This window comes from Pelobates fuscus, chromosome 13 (assembly GCF_036172605.1).
Source record: "Pelobates fuscus isolate aPelFus1 chromosome 13, aPelFus1.pri, whole genome shotgun sequence".
Taxonomy (NCBI): domain Eukaryota; kingdom Metazoa; phylum Chordata; class Amphibia; order Anura; family Pelobatidae; genus Pelobates; species Pelobates fuscus.
The window spans coordinates 53,630,188-53,644,273 of NC_086329.1; the positions used below are offsets into that span (position 1 = coordinate 53,630,188).

The following is a 14,086-nucleotide window of genomic DNA, read 5'->3' on the forward strand; positions in this document are numbered from 1 at the left end:
GGCAACTGTAAGCTCTTTCCAGCTAAACGCCACATTAAAAATCATATGCCTCAATATGATCCCCATATTAGTATAAGGGAGGTAAAAAAAATGTGACTTATGCCCTACCTGCGGCATGCTCATGGGGGCACATATACTATGCCGCCCCACGCCCTGAGTCATGATTCTATGTGTCGTATTGCTCCCATGGATCCCACACCTTGTGGAATGTGGTCAATGTGTTCCGCACTTGGGCTGTGAGTTTATCCATCAGATAATTGTCACGTAGTTTCGTCCTGACCAGAGATATCTGCGGGAGGTCCGGGCATGACCAGTGTTGTGCTATGGCCCTGCGGGCCGCTAGGTAAATCATGTTGAGGAGTTTTTGTTCGTGTCTTGGGAGGCCCACTGTGGGTCTCGACAAAATGCACGCCCATGGGTCTAGTGTCATCCGTTTTTTGTAAGATTTGGGAGCTGAGGTCTATTATGCTGCGCCAATATGTCGCAACCATTGGGCATTCCCACCACATGTGTATGTATGTGCCTTTCCCCCCGCATAAGTGCCAGCAATCATCTGTAGGCAGGGGAGGGCTGGCAGCCTTAGGCCTGGGGGGCAAAACCAGTCAAGTGGCCCATTGCGCCACCAAATCAGTTCACCATCCATGCCCACCTTTTCCTGGTTTTATAACGGATATTGATGTTATGCTAATCAATAGCTCTTTGCCATACCCGCTTCTTCACGGCTCTGACTTTTAATGTTGTCAGAGCACAGGCTGAGAATCTCTGAGCCTGTGCTCTGACTCACTAACTGAGCGCTGGAACCATGAGGGAGAGGATATGATCTGACCCACCAGTGGACCACCAGCGAATCGTTTAAATTAAATATGCTGGTGTACCCAACTTGTGAGCTGTGTTGGCCGCCGGGTGCCTCTGTTGTCATGGCACCCTGCGTGCCCGCCCAGCTTGCCCACCCCAACGGCTGGCCCTGCTGACACACACTGACGTTACTACTTAGACATCCCTCAATATTAATACAGACATCAGAGTAAACACCAATAAACTGTGGAAACAGAGCTGATCCCCCCAAATTTATAAAGGTTTGCTTAGAGGATTTATTGTAAGATTAAATCATGCCTCCTCCTCTCTCTTCCCCATGCGCTGCTCTGTAGGCTGGGAGGAAGTGAAGAGTAATCACAGTCTCCCAGCACAACGCCACCTGTGGCTGCATGGGGAACAGCTGTTTAATGTAATGCTTGCAGGACGGCCAGCTGCCGCAGAACCTCTTTGTTTCCGTCTCTGCAAAGGGCTCCAGGCACTGCTTGTTGTGAGTGTGATCCACTGTAAATTAGGGGCAGAGGGCAGAGGGCAGTTGCACTGCGGTCAAGACGGGTCTGGGCAGGAGGAGAGTGCAGTGCAATCAGTGAACTCCCCTCCTGTGGGTCACCAGTAGACTGGTGCACCTGCCCAGGATCAGAGCCGGTGCAAGGATTTTTGACGCCCTAGACAAAATATAAATTTGCCGCCCCCCCATGTGACATCACAATGCCCCACCCATATGATCTGCCATATGAACTAACGCCAGTGCTGCACAGTGTGTGTTTACATTAAAAAGCCTGCAGGGACCAGCTATAGACACCACAACCACTTCATTAAGCTATAGTGTCCCTTTAATGTGAGGTAAATTATAGATTAGTGTCACTAATAATATACTAGATTGCCTACTTACAATTAGATGAGGATGATGATGAGCTGCAGTTTGGCTCCACTGGTCTGGTGTAGAACAGGATCTTTGGAGGCTGTTTGCAACTGTGGTCACAAAATTCAATGTTCTGGGAGAATTAGAAGCAGCTCCATTTTTTGGGGGCCTCTTACACAGCTCAAGGTCTGGGCCCCAGGGCCTGACGGTGAGTATGCCCATAAGGCCCACTCATAAGTCCACTTATATGTTCCAACCACCCATGAGTTCGCTCACAGGGAGTGGAGTGTGTAGGGGATGTGTTATGAGTTATTGTAGAGGATCTAATATGTGTGCTTATGGTATGTAGTTTATAGGGATACCAGTTTGTGCAGGTGATGCAGTGTGTTTGTGTGTAGTGGAAGCAGTGTGTATTTGTGTATAAGGGATGTATTATGTGTTTCTGGTTGTGTGTAAGGGATGCATTGTGTGAATCTGTGTTTGTATGCATAAGGGATGCAAGGTGTGTGTCTGTATGTGTGTGCATTGAGTGTAAGAGATGCATTGTGTTTCTGTGTGTATGTAAGAAAAGCAGTATGTGTGTGTTTGCATTGTCTGTTTCTGTGTATGTGTGCAAAGGATGCATTGTCTTTGTGTGGGGGTTGCATTGTGTGTGTGTGTGTGTGTGTAATGGATGCATTGTGTGTTTCTCTGTGTGTAAGGGAAGCATGTTGTGTTTCTGTGTATGTATAGGGATGCATTGTGTGTTTCTGTGTATGTATAGGGATGCATTGTGTGTGTGTGTGTCTGCGCATAGTGTGAAAGAGCTCCCTGTCTTGCCCCCTGTCCTATAGAGCTGTCCCTTCGAGCTTCTTAACCCTCCTACTTCTTCTTACTCCCCCTTCTTCTTCTTCTTCTTACACCCCCCTTCTTCTTCTTACACCCCCTTCTTCTTCTTACTCCCCCTTCTTCTTCTTACTCCCCCCTCTTCTTCTTACTCCCCCCCTTCTTCTTACTCCCCCCCCTTCTTCTTACTCCCCCCCCTCTTCTTCTTACTCCCCCTTCTTCTTCTTATCTCCCCTCCTTCTTACTCCCCCTCCCCCCTCTTTTTCTTATCTCCCCTCCTGATTATTCCCCCTCTCTCTCTTCTTACTCCCCCTCCCCCCTCTTTTTCTTATCTCCCCTCCTTCTTACTCCCCCTCCCCCTCTTCTTCTTACTTCCCCTTCTTCTTCTTACCCCCCTCTTTTTCTTATCTCCCCTCCTTCTTACTCCCCCCTTCTTTTTCTTATCTCCCCTCCTTCTTACTCCCCCCTCCCCCTCTTCTTATTCCCCCCTCTTCTTATTCCCCCTCCTCCTCTTTTCCCCTCGTTCTTACTCCCCCCTCTTCTTACTCCCCCCTCCCCCCTCTTGTTACTCTCCCCCTCCCCTCCCCCTCTTCTTATTCCCCCCTCCCCTCTTCTTATTCCCCACCTCCCCTCTTACTCCCCCCTCCCCTCTTCTTATTCCCCCCTCCCCTCTTCTTATTCCCCCCTCCCCTCTTCTTATTCCCCCCCTCCCCTCTTCTTATCCCCCCTCCCCTCTTCTTATCCCCCCTCACCTCTTCTTATCCCCCCTCACCTCTTCTTATTCCCCCCTCCCCTCTTCCTATTTCCCCCCTCCCCTCTTCTTATCCCCCCTCTCCCCTCTTCTTATCCCCCCTCTCCCCTCTTCTTATTCCCCCCTCTCCCCTCTTCTTATTCCCCCCTATCCCCTCTTCTTATTCCCCCCCTCTCCCCTCTTATTATCCCCCCCCTTCTTATCCTCTCCCCCCCCTTCTTATCCTCTCCCCCCCCTTCTTATCCTCTCCCCCCCTTCTTATCCTCCCCCCCCCTCTTCTTATCCTCTCCCCCCCTCTTCTTATCCTCTCCCCCCCCTCTTCTTATCCTCTCCCCCCCTCTTCTTATCCTCTCCCCCCCCTCTTCTTATCCTCTCCCCCCCCTCTTCTTATTCCCCCCCACCCTCTCCCCTCTTCTTATTCCCCCCACCCTCTCCCCTCTTCTTATTCACCCCCTCCCTCCCCTCTTCTTACCCCCTCCCCTGTAGCGTGGCCGAGCTGCTTTCCGGTCCGTGGTCCCGGCCAGAGTGATGGGAAGGTGCACGCTCAGTGTGCACTTCCTGTCAGTCCGGCCGGTTACAGGAAACAGAAACTCCGCGCGGAACAGGAGTTTCTGTTTCCTGTAACCGGCCGGACTGCCAGGAAGTGCACACTCAGTGTGCACCTTCCATCACTCTGGCCGGGACCACGGACCGGAGACCAGCTCCGGCCACGCTACAGGGGAGGGGAGGGGAGGGAGGGGAGAAGCTGCTGCAGCCGTCTGCGCGCTCTGCTCAGGCGGCTGCAGCATTTAAAGGGCCGGCCCACCGCGGCCGGTCCTAAAAGAATTTCGGGCGGCCTGGGGGGCAATTGCCTCCCTGCCCCCCGGCCCAGCCCGCCCCTGTCTGTAGGGCTCAATCTCATGTGTTTTTGTTTCACTGGAGTCATGTACCAGCGGAATAGTGTTTTATAAGATTGTTCTTGGAGTGTTACGCATATGGTGGTTTTGGTGCATGCTTCCCAAATATCCTGCCACTCCGTTCCCTCCAGGACCTCCCCCAGGTCGGCTTCCCACTGGTCAGCGTATCGTAGTGCGTTCTTCGTGTCTGGGGTCGTGTTGAGGTGGTTGTACATTAATGTAATTAGCTTGGATTGGGTAGTCTCTGTGTAGCATAGTCTCTCAAAAAAGGTAAGTGGTGTCAGGGCTGCCTTCTTTACGTCAGGTCTCTGTGCAAAGTCTCGGATTTGCAGGTACCTGAAATAGTCTCTAGTGTGTAGTGTGGATTTGGTGTTCAGGTGTGCGTATGTGACTATTTCTTGATTTATGAATAGGTGGACGCATCTTTGGAGCCCTGTGGCCTCTATCCCCTTGTAGTGCCGGGCACTCATTCCCGGTGGGAACGCCCTATTCCGAAAGACCGGTGTCATGGGGGACAGGGGGGGGCTTAATGAGTATTTTTTTTTAGTTTGGTCCCATATCTTTATGGAATTTAGTATGGCCGGATTTGTGGTTCTCAACATGGCCCTTTGTGTTTTCGGTGCCCATATGAAGAATTGTGGGAGGTCCTGTCCCGTCATGAGAGACTCCATGTCGACCCAGCGTCTTGTATCAGGGGGTGTGTGCCATTGTATAATCTGAGCTAGCTGTGCCGCTAGTTATATACATTAGGTAGTCCCAGTCCCCCCCTGGGCTTTGGTCTGTACATGAGGGTGCGTGCCATTCTCGGGCGTTTGTTGTGCCAAACTAATGAGTCGATTGCACGCTGTATGCCCGTCAGGTCCCCCCAGGAAATTTGCACCGGGAGTGCCTGAAAGAGGAACAGGAGCCTCGGCATCACATTCATTTTTATTGTGTTGACGCGTCCCAGCCAGGATATGGGCCTATGTGTCCACTGCTCCATTTCCGTAATCAGGGTCCGGAGCAGTGGTTTGTAATTGCGGGCATAGAGCGACGATGTGTTCGCTGTTAGGCGGACCCCCAGATACAGGAAATCCTCTGTGTTTATTTTGAAGTGATATTGGTTGCGTATGTGCGCTATGTCTTGGGGCTGTATATGGAAGGGCATTGCTACTGACTTAGAGTAGTTGATTTTATAGCCTGCGATGTTCCCAAATTTTTCTAGTAATTGTGTGAGGTGGTGCAGGGAGTCCAGTGGGTCTCGGAGTGTTAGCATGACATCGTCGGCGTATGCCTATACGGTGAATGGTGCACCGCCTATCTCTATTCCCTGAATGTGTGGGTGTTGCCTGATAGCCTGTAAGAGTGACTCTAGGGTTAGGGCGAAGAGCAGAGGGGACAATGGACATCCCTGTCTGGTGCCATTGCTTAGGGTGAACGGCTTTTTGTGCGGCCCTGTTATAAGTGTTTGTGCCCTTAGGTCGGTATAGAGTGCTTGTATGGCTGTCACAAATGCTTCCGGGAACCCCTGGAATCGGAGTAGCTCAAAGAGGTAAGGCCACAGCACCCTGTCAAACGCCTTCTCTGCATCAAAAGAGAGTGCTAGAGAAGGCGCTTTGGACTCCGCCATGTACCACAGGATGTCCACCCCCCGTCTGGTATTCTCGTATAGTTGGCGTCCGGGCATGAAGCCCACCTGGTCCGGGTGGATCAGGCGCGGGAGTAGGGAGGTGAGTCTGGATGCTAGTATTTTAGCAAAAATCTTGAGGTCTGTATTGATGAGTGATATTGGCCTGTAGCTAGAGGCTAGTGTGTCATCCTTATCTGGTTTTGGCAGTAGTACTACATTTGCTGTCGCCATGTTCCCGTCGGGCCTTGCATAAAGTGATTACTAAGGGCTGTAAGGGGAGGGGCCAGTATCTCCTTGAATTGTTTGTAGTAATTAACATCGTATCCGTCTGGGCCTGGGGCCTTGTTTCCCTTAAGAGATGCTATGGCTGATTCTACCTCGATTTGGGTGATCGGTTCGCTTAGGAAACCTGCTTCTGCCTCGCTCACTTTGTGTATTGTAAGTTCTGAAATAAATTGCTGTATGTCCGCTACATAGGCGGCGCTATTGGCTTGAAGGCTGGGGGAGTGATTGTAGAGGCCGGAGAAGTAGGAGGTGAATACCTCATTAATAGCTTCGGGGGTCTCCACTAGCGTGTTGGCGACCGTGCGTATTTTCGTGATGGTTTTGCCCTGTGGTCTTGGGCGGAGCACCCTGGCTAAAAGTGTTTCTGTTTTATTCGCTTTCTCGTAGAAGAGTCTTTTGGACCATTGTATGGAGCGTGATACCGCCTCCAGGGATATGTCCCTTATAGAGTGCCTGAGGGCGTTTAGTTCTCTAAGTTTGGATTCAGTCGGGTTGGTTTTGTGTTGCTGCTCTGCCTTACGTAGGGCTGACTGTAGTTCGAGTAGCCTTTTTGTTTTAGCACGCTTTTTGTGTGTTGCAATTTTTATAAAGTGCCCTCGCAGGACTGCCTTGTGTGCTGCCCAAACCGTGGTGAGGTTGGTGTCGGGTGTTGTGTAGCTCAAAATATTCTGTGATAGCCGTTCGGGTTGTTTCTAGTGTTTCGTCATCTCTGAGAAGACTAGTATTTAGTTTCCACGACCAGTTGGACTGGTATCGTAGGTTGCTTAGGGTGAGCGTTACGTCAGCGTGATCTGACCATGTGATGCTACTGATGTCTGTGTGTAGGGTCTTATCTATCCCCGCCCCGTTAAGGAAGATGTTATCTATTCTGGAATATGTGTTGTGCGGTGCGGAGTAAAACGTGTAGTCAGATGTGGCCGGGTGCTGTAGTCGCCAGACATCCAGCAAGCCCGTGTGTGCCAGAAATGTGTATAGCATCTTGTCTTGTCCCCCTCTGCCCTGAGATCTCACAGTGCCAGGTTTGGAGCTTCTGTCTGATGCTGGGCTTGGCACGGCGTTGAAGTCGCCCCCCACCAGTAAGACCCCCCCCCTGGCCCCAGCCACCAGCACCTCTAGCCCCTCCCATAATTGCTGGTCCGGCTCGTTAGGTGCGTAGACATTGATTATATGTATTTTGGTGGTATAGAGGGTGCCTCCTATATATATAAATCTCCCCTCCGGGTCAGTTTGGGTGATAGTTATTTGTAGCGGGCAGTTTTTATGGATGAGGATCGCCACCCCCGTTCGCTTACGTAGGGAGCGTGCCTCATGTACTGTCGAGTAGGTCCTGTCAGTCAGACTGGTGGGTGCCGACCTGGGGAGGTGCGTCTCCTGTATCAGTGCTATATGTATTTTCTTGGTCTTTAAGTCCCTCGCTAGTAATCTCCATTTGTGTGGGGAATTTAGGCCTTTGACGTTAAACGATAGTACCTTAAGAGCCATGGGGAGGTGTTGGCGGTGTTGCTGGTGTTACCGGTGCTCTGGGTATCCGGGGATTGTTGTGCGCACAGTGTGTGGGGTCTGGTGCGGGGTTTACCCTCGGTGACGCGGTGCGGCATCCAGGCGGCGTGACGGAGTTGGAGATCAGTACTTGTCATTAAAGAGAGTAAGAAATAGAGAAAATGAGTAACAAGTAACAAGTTCAATGTACATACAAATAAACATGTAAAATAAACATAAGGTAATAATCTGGTCTTAACCTGTGCCAGATTTGGGTTTGGGGTGCTCACCCCTCCCGAGTGATGTGAAAGTGCACCTCTCGGGGTTGGTGATCTCCCAGCGCCCTTCCACTGTGATGTAATACACAACCAGCTGCTGCAGAACTTACAGTCTGGTTTGTCCCAGTTAAAGAGAGGTGGTCTTGCCTTTGTCACTCCCTGGGTAACTTAGTGTTTGCTCCCTTCCCTCCCTCTGTTAACTATTTGTGCCCTCCCTATCTTCTGCGTGGGGGCCTTCCCTGCCATTTAGGCTTAGTGGCTACGTGCCGACCCCCTCCTACTAACCCCACTCCCTCCTCCCCTCTCCCACCATTCTGTCACATGTGCTAACCCTTGTTCATGCCCTTTGATGGGCGCATTATCTGTGTTATGCTTTTTTTTTTTGTATCCCCCAGGGTTTGTTTTGTTACTTGATGGGACCATCTTCTTGTCCCCAGTACTAAGGCGGCATATCATGTCGTCTTACCCCCCTCCCCTCCTCACTAGGGCAGTTTGCGAACCCCCCAAAGAATAAATTGCCTGGTGCAGTGCCCCCCTCAAAACGACTTAGCTGTCCCGTGCATCTATCGTGCCGCCAGAGTCACTGTGGGTGCCCCTTTGGGGCTGAGCAGGTCGGCGTGGTGCCTTAGTCCTCCTGGGCAGCCGTTGCTGCAACTGTGTACCAGTCTCTTGGGAGAGGTGTTAGGATTCGTCGAGCGGGTCCTGGTAAGGCGAAATCCCTCGGGGGTGTGATAGCCAGGTCATGGAGGAATTTTCGTGGGTCCCCTCCAGATGAGTATGTGAGTGTTTTTCCCACTTTGAAAGCCACAATTTTAAACGGGTGGCCCCATGTGAAGCAGATTTCGTGTTGTCGCAGAAGATCCGTCAGCGGTCTCCATTCCCTCCGTCTTTGGAGTGTGCTTGGTGCTAGATCTTGATAGAGAGAGATGGGTTTGCCTTTGTGTGTTAACTCGTGATTTCTGTTGTACCTCAGAATAGCCTCCTTGGTGGTATAGTGATGAAAGCAGATTATGATATCTCTTGGGGTGTCTGTGTCCGCCCGCCGGGCGCGCAGAGCCCTGTGCGCCCGGTCCATTGCCCACTGGGCTTTTGGGATGTCTGGGAGTAGGCCGCTAAAGTATGCCTCCATTAGTGCTGTGAGAGGGCCTTCATTAGGTGTTTCAGGCCACCCTCTGATGCAGAGGTTATTTCGCCTGGTGCGGTTAGACAGGTCTTCTACCTGCATTTCCAGGTCAATAAGGTGGTGGTCTAGTGAGGTGGAATGCTGTACCACTTCATTATGGCCCTGTACCAGTACCTCCATTCTCTGCTCCAGCTCTGAAGTGTGGACGCCCAGGGCCTGGATTTCGGCTTTTATGTCCTGTGTGCTGCGTGTGATCTCACCCGCCAGGTATGCCTTTACTTCTGCCAGTTTCTGCAGGATTTGTGCTGTGCTGCTGCCCCCTGGATCCATCTGGCCCCCCTCCGGTGTTGTGGATGGGGATTGGGAACCCCGCGCGCCCGTCCGGCGGCCATCTTGTGAGGCCTGTGCAGGTCGCGAGGCCGCGAACATGTCGGCCACTGTGGGGGAGATATTCAGCGGTTCCCCGCGTTTCTTCCGGCGTGAGGCGGCTCCGGTACCCGTGTGGGACATGTACAGGGTAGGTGCTGGCTGCGATGCTGATTGCTGGTGCTGGATTGAGCGTGGATGCGCAGGAGCTCGCTCTTTAGGCTGCCATTTTAGTCGGCTGCCAGGCCACGCCCCCCTCGTTTCTGCTTTTTATAGTATATTTGTCCCTTTGCACAAGTAAAAGGAGGTTGAGGTGACAGCAGCACGGCTTCAGGGCCGGTGCAAAGATTTTTGCCGCCCAAGGTAAAAAAAAAATATATTGCCACCCCATTTGCTCCACTCATTTATGCAGACTGACATACACTGACCCAAGCAGACTGACACATACGCACTGACCCATGCAGACTGACCCACACACACGTATTGACACAAGCCGAGTGATGCACACACGCGTATTTACACAAGCAGACTGACCCACGCTCACCCAAGCAGACTGATGCACAAACTGACACACGCAGACTGACGGACACGTACTGACACACGCAGACTGACCCACACTTACCCATGCAGACTGATGCACAAACTGACCCACACACACTGATGGATGCAGACTGACACAGACCCATGCAGACACACAGTGACTCATACAGACACACACTGACCCATAGTGCAGACAGACACTGACCCACACTACAGACAGACACTGACCCACACTACAGACACACCCCCATACATACTTAAATAAGTGGGTAAGTTAGGGGTAAGTTGGGGGCAAGTCTTTAAGATGAGATAGGGTTGGCTTCTCAGTGTCCCTTTTCATATCAATTTTATGCACTGTAATTTTAGGTTTTATGTATTAAACAATGAGCCAGGGGTATCCTTTATCTCTTTTTTGATGTTTTTCTTTTTTTTTTCTTCCAGTTTTCTCTTTGGACATTCACCAACAATAATGAAAATGACAAAGAACAATGTTCTTGTGTACGACCTGTTTTTAGAATGGTAAGATATCACTGTATGGGAATAATGATACAGGACCGTATGTGTGTTTAAGATGATGTATTGACAAAGTGCTTTATTACTATGGCATTAACCACACACAACAACAAGTAGGACCCTTTAAAGGGACACTCTAGTCACCTGAACAATTTTAGCTTAATGAAGCAGTTTTGGTGTATAGAACATGCCCCTGCAGCCTCACTGCTCAATCCTCTGCCATTTAGGAGTTAAATCCCTTTGTTTATGAACCCTAGTCACACCTCCCTGCATGTGACTTGCACAGCCTTCCAAAAAAACACTTCCTGTAAAGAGAGCCCTATTTAGGCTTTCTTTATTGCAAGTTCTGTTTAATTAAGATTTTCTTATCCCCTGCAATGTTAATAGCTTGCTAGACCCTGCAAGAGCCTCCTGTATGTGATTAAAGTTCAATTTAGAGATTGAGATACAATTATTTAAGGTAAATGACATCTATTTGAAAGTGAAACCAGTTTTTTTTTTCATGCAGGCACTGTCAATCATAGCAAGGGGAGGTGTGGCTAGGGCTGCATAAACAGAAACAAAGTGATTTAACTCCTAAATGACAGTGAATTGAGCAGTGAAATTGCAGAGGAATGATCTATACACTAAAACTGCTTTATTTAGCAAAAGTAATTTAGGTGACTATAGTGTTCCTTTAACCCCTTAAAGACACATGGCATGTGTGACATGTCATGATTCCCTTTTATTCCAGAAGTTTGGTCCTTAAGGGGTTAATGTTAATGGTTGGGGCTGGAGGTGTGATGAAGGGACATCCACTGATCTACTGATAATTATGTAACTTGAAATGGTAACCTAGAACAAGCCTAAGGTATTTACACAAATGTCTGGGGAGGTGTGACTCTATTAGTATTTAATAATGAAACCCTTATATAAACGTATAAACTGCGTATTGCTGTAGAGCTCTGGGATATACTCCTATAGATAATGCATACGCTCCTAAATAATAATAATAATAATTATTTTTTTTTTTTTGCTCGAACGACTTTTAGAATAACTTTGCATTGTGATACACTGTGCATTGTGATACTTTGTGCATTGTAGGCAAGAGATCTGCCTAATTATGTATCTCGTATCCAATTAAGAGGTCGAAAAAAAGATGTTCTCTAAAGGTTCACTTTATTCATAGATCAAGATTTATTCCAATAGAAGGTAAAAAAAAAGAGGAGCAGTAAAACAGTCTTTACTTCCATTCTTCCAGACACTTTGACTGTAGCGATTGAGGGAGACGGAACATCATTGAGTTTACCATGGATGTGCCTGTGTGGGAGATAAGAGATGTCCTGTTTCATTCAACCTAATGTACAACCTATGTTTAGGTTAGTGGGTTGTCTGCTTCTAGTCACTGCTACTTAACACCAACTTGGAATAACCAATTTACAGCTTTATTTTTATTGGGAGTGTGTCATTCAGTATGATGCTTTAAAAAAAAAAAAAGTTCCTCTTGCCTAGCTAGTGGCACACACAAACTTTGAGTTGGTGATGGCTGTGTCGACTGCTAGCAAATGCCACTTAACTCCAACTTGGAATTGCATACTTAGTTTGACAGGACTTATTTTTGGTTAAAGGTATACTATATGCTAGTGGCGTACTAAGGGAGGGGCGGGGCGGCTGATCTGCTCCAGGTGTCACTCACTAGGGTGGTACACACTGTACACACACACACTTCATACACTATAGACACACACTGCATACACACTGTACACACACACTGCATACACACTGTACACATACACATACACACACACACACTGCATACACAATATACACATGTATGTATTTATATGTATCTGCATGTGTATACCTATGTGCCTGTGTATCTGTATGTGCCAGTGTGTGCATCTGTTTGTTAATGTATCTGCATATCTGCAAGTGTGTATATGTGCATACATCTCAGCATTTCGCCAACACTACACACAAATACACCCCTGCATCCAAATATCAACACTACATAAAAACACACCACCATATTAAAAAACCACACTACACAAAAATGCACGCCTGCATTCAAATGCCAACACTACATGAAAAAACACCCCTACGTTCACTCACACATACTTCATAAAAAAACATGCTTACATTCAAACACACAAACACAGCTCAGTGATAAATACATAAAAACTACAAACTCTGCTCAATGCTGAATGCATTTATTTATTTATTTTTAATTAGAGGGTGCCAAATATAAGATCCACCCCGGGTGCCTAATGCTTTAGGTACGCTCCTGCTATAGGCACATAAACAGCTTTAGCTTACTGACACAGTTTTGTATTATAGATCATGTACCTGCAGTCTCACTTCTCAATTCTCTGTCATTTAAAATCACTTTGTTTATGCAGCCTTAGTCACACCTCTCTGCATATGACTTGCACAGACTTCCTGAAAAGGTTCTAGGTTCCTTTATTTCACAGTCTGTTTAATCTAGAATTTCTTATATCCTGCTCGGTTAATAGCCTTCTAGACCTTGCAGGAGCCTCCTTTGTGTGTGATTTAACGTTCATCTGATTGAAAAGTGAGAGGACGCCAGTGTCCATAGGAAAGCATTGTGAATGCTTTCCTATGGACTGGCTGAATGCGCGCATGGCTCATGCCGCGCATGCGCATTCAGCCGAGGAGGAGGGCCCGGCGGGAGGGGGGCCCTGAGGGCACTATAGTGCCAGGAAAACGAGTATAGTAAACGAGTATAGTTGCAAATATTTTTTTTTTCTCTAAGTTCTTTACTTTGAAAGGATAATTAGATAAAATAACCCTGAATCACACGTTTGAAAGTGGCCCATATTGTAACTGGAGATAGATCATTAGAGGAGTTTTCTTGAAAATAGAGATTTTTATATTTTTTTTATATACCGTACTCTATTTTGTTGAGATTCTAAAAAAATTATTAAAGTTTCCATTCTGGTCGTGTTTTAATAAAATTTTGTCTTTTAGTTCCAAAATTACTATATTGTGATCTGACCATGTAACCTCATCAATATAATTTTTCTTGACTCTTTGAATGGAATTTATTTCAAAATGTAGTTGATTCTCGAAAAAGCAAGATATGTTTTAGAAAAGTATAATCTCGCTCATCAGTATGAAATATACGCCAGGTATTTTGATGATTGTATTTAGACATTTTTTTCTATCTGTCTATCTGTCTGTCTTTCATTGTCTGTTTATCTTGTGGTCCATCACAATTAAAATCACCCAACCAGATAAGATTTTTATCTTATTCAATCTTTCCCAAAATCTCGATATAAATTTCAATGGTGCAGCATTTGATGAATAAGTATTAACTAGTATTTAAAGGATATTGTTTATCGTACATATCGTTATTATGTATCTCCCTTCCGTATCCTGTTCGGAATGTTTTATACACAAATCTATATGCCTTGAAAAGAGGAATGCAACCCCACATTTCCATTTATCTTGTATCGGGGATGTAATAATCCTAGGGAAGTGTTTTGAATTATAAAAAAATTCTCTAGGCTCTTCCGAGATGTCTCTTGTATGGCACAAATCTCTATTTTCTGTTTTTTTAATAATTGAATGAGAATAGATCTATTGTGGGGGGAATTTAGTCCCCTCGCATTCAAAGAAGCAAACTTAACTATAATTTGTAACCTGCACAGACCTCCCCACTCCTTTCAAATACCCAACATCAAGAGCATTATACAAAAAAAAATAAATAGATTCATAGGCTCTAAAACATATCTCAGTGGTGATCT

At 47.4% G+C, this 14,086-nt stretch overlaps 1 protein-coding gene across 1 annotated transcript in view; it reads left to right on the forward strand.

Annotated features, from left to right (window-relative positions):
• The window catches only part of LOC134582999 (cholesterol 24-hydroxylase-like), a 90,149-nt gene that overhangs the window by 717 nt on the left and 75,346 nt on the right, over window positions 1-14,086 (forward strand). The window contains exon 2 of the mRNA XM_063439736.1: window positions 10,269-10,346. Within this exon, the coding sequence (XP_063295806.1) occupies window positions 10,269-10,346 (78 nt within the window). The remainder of the gene's footprint in view (window positions 1-10,268; window positions 10,347-14,086) is intronic.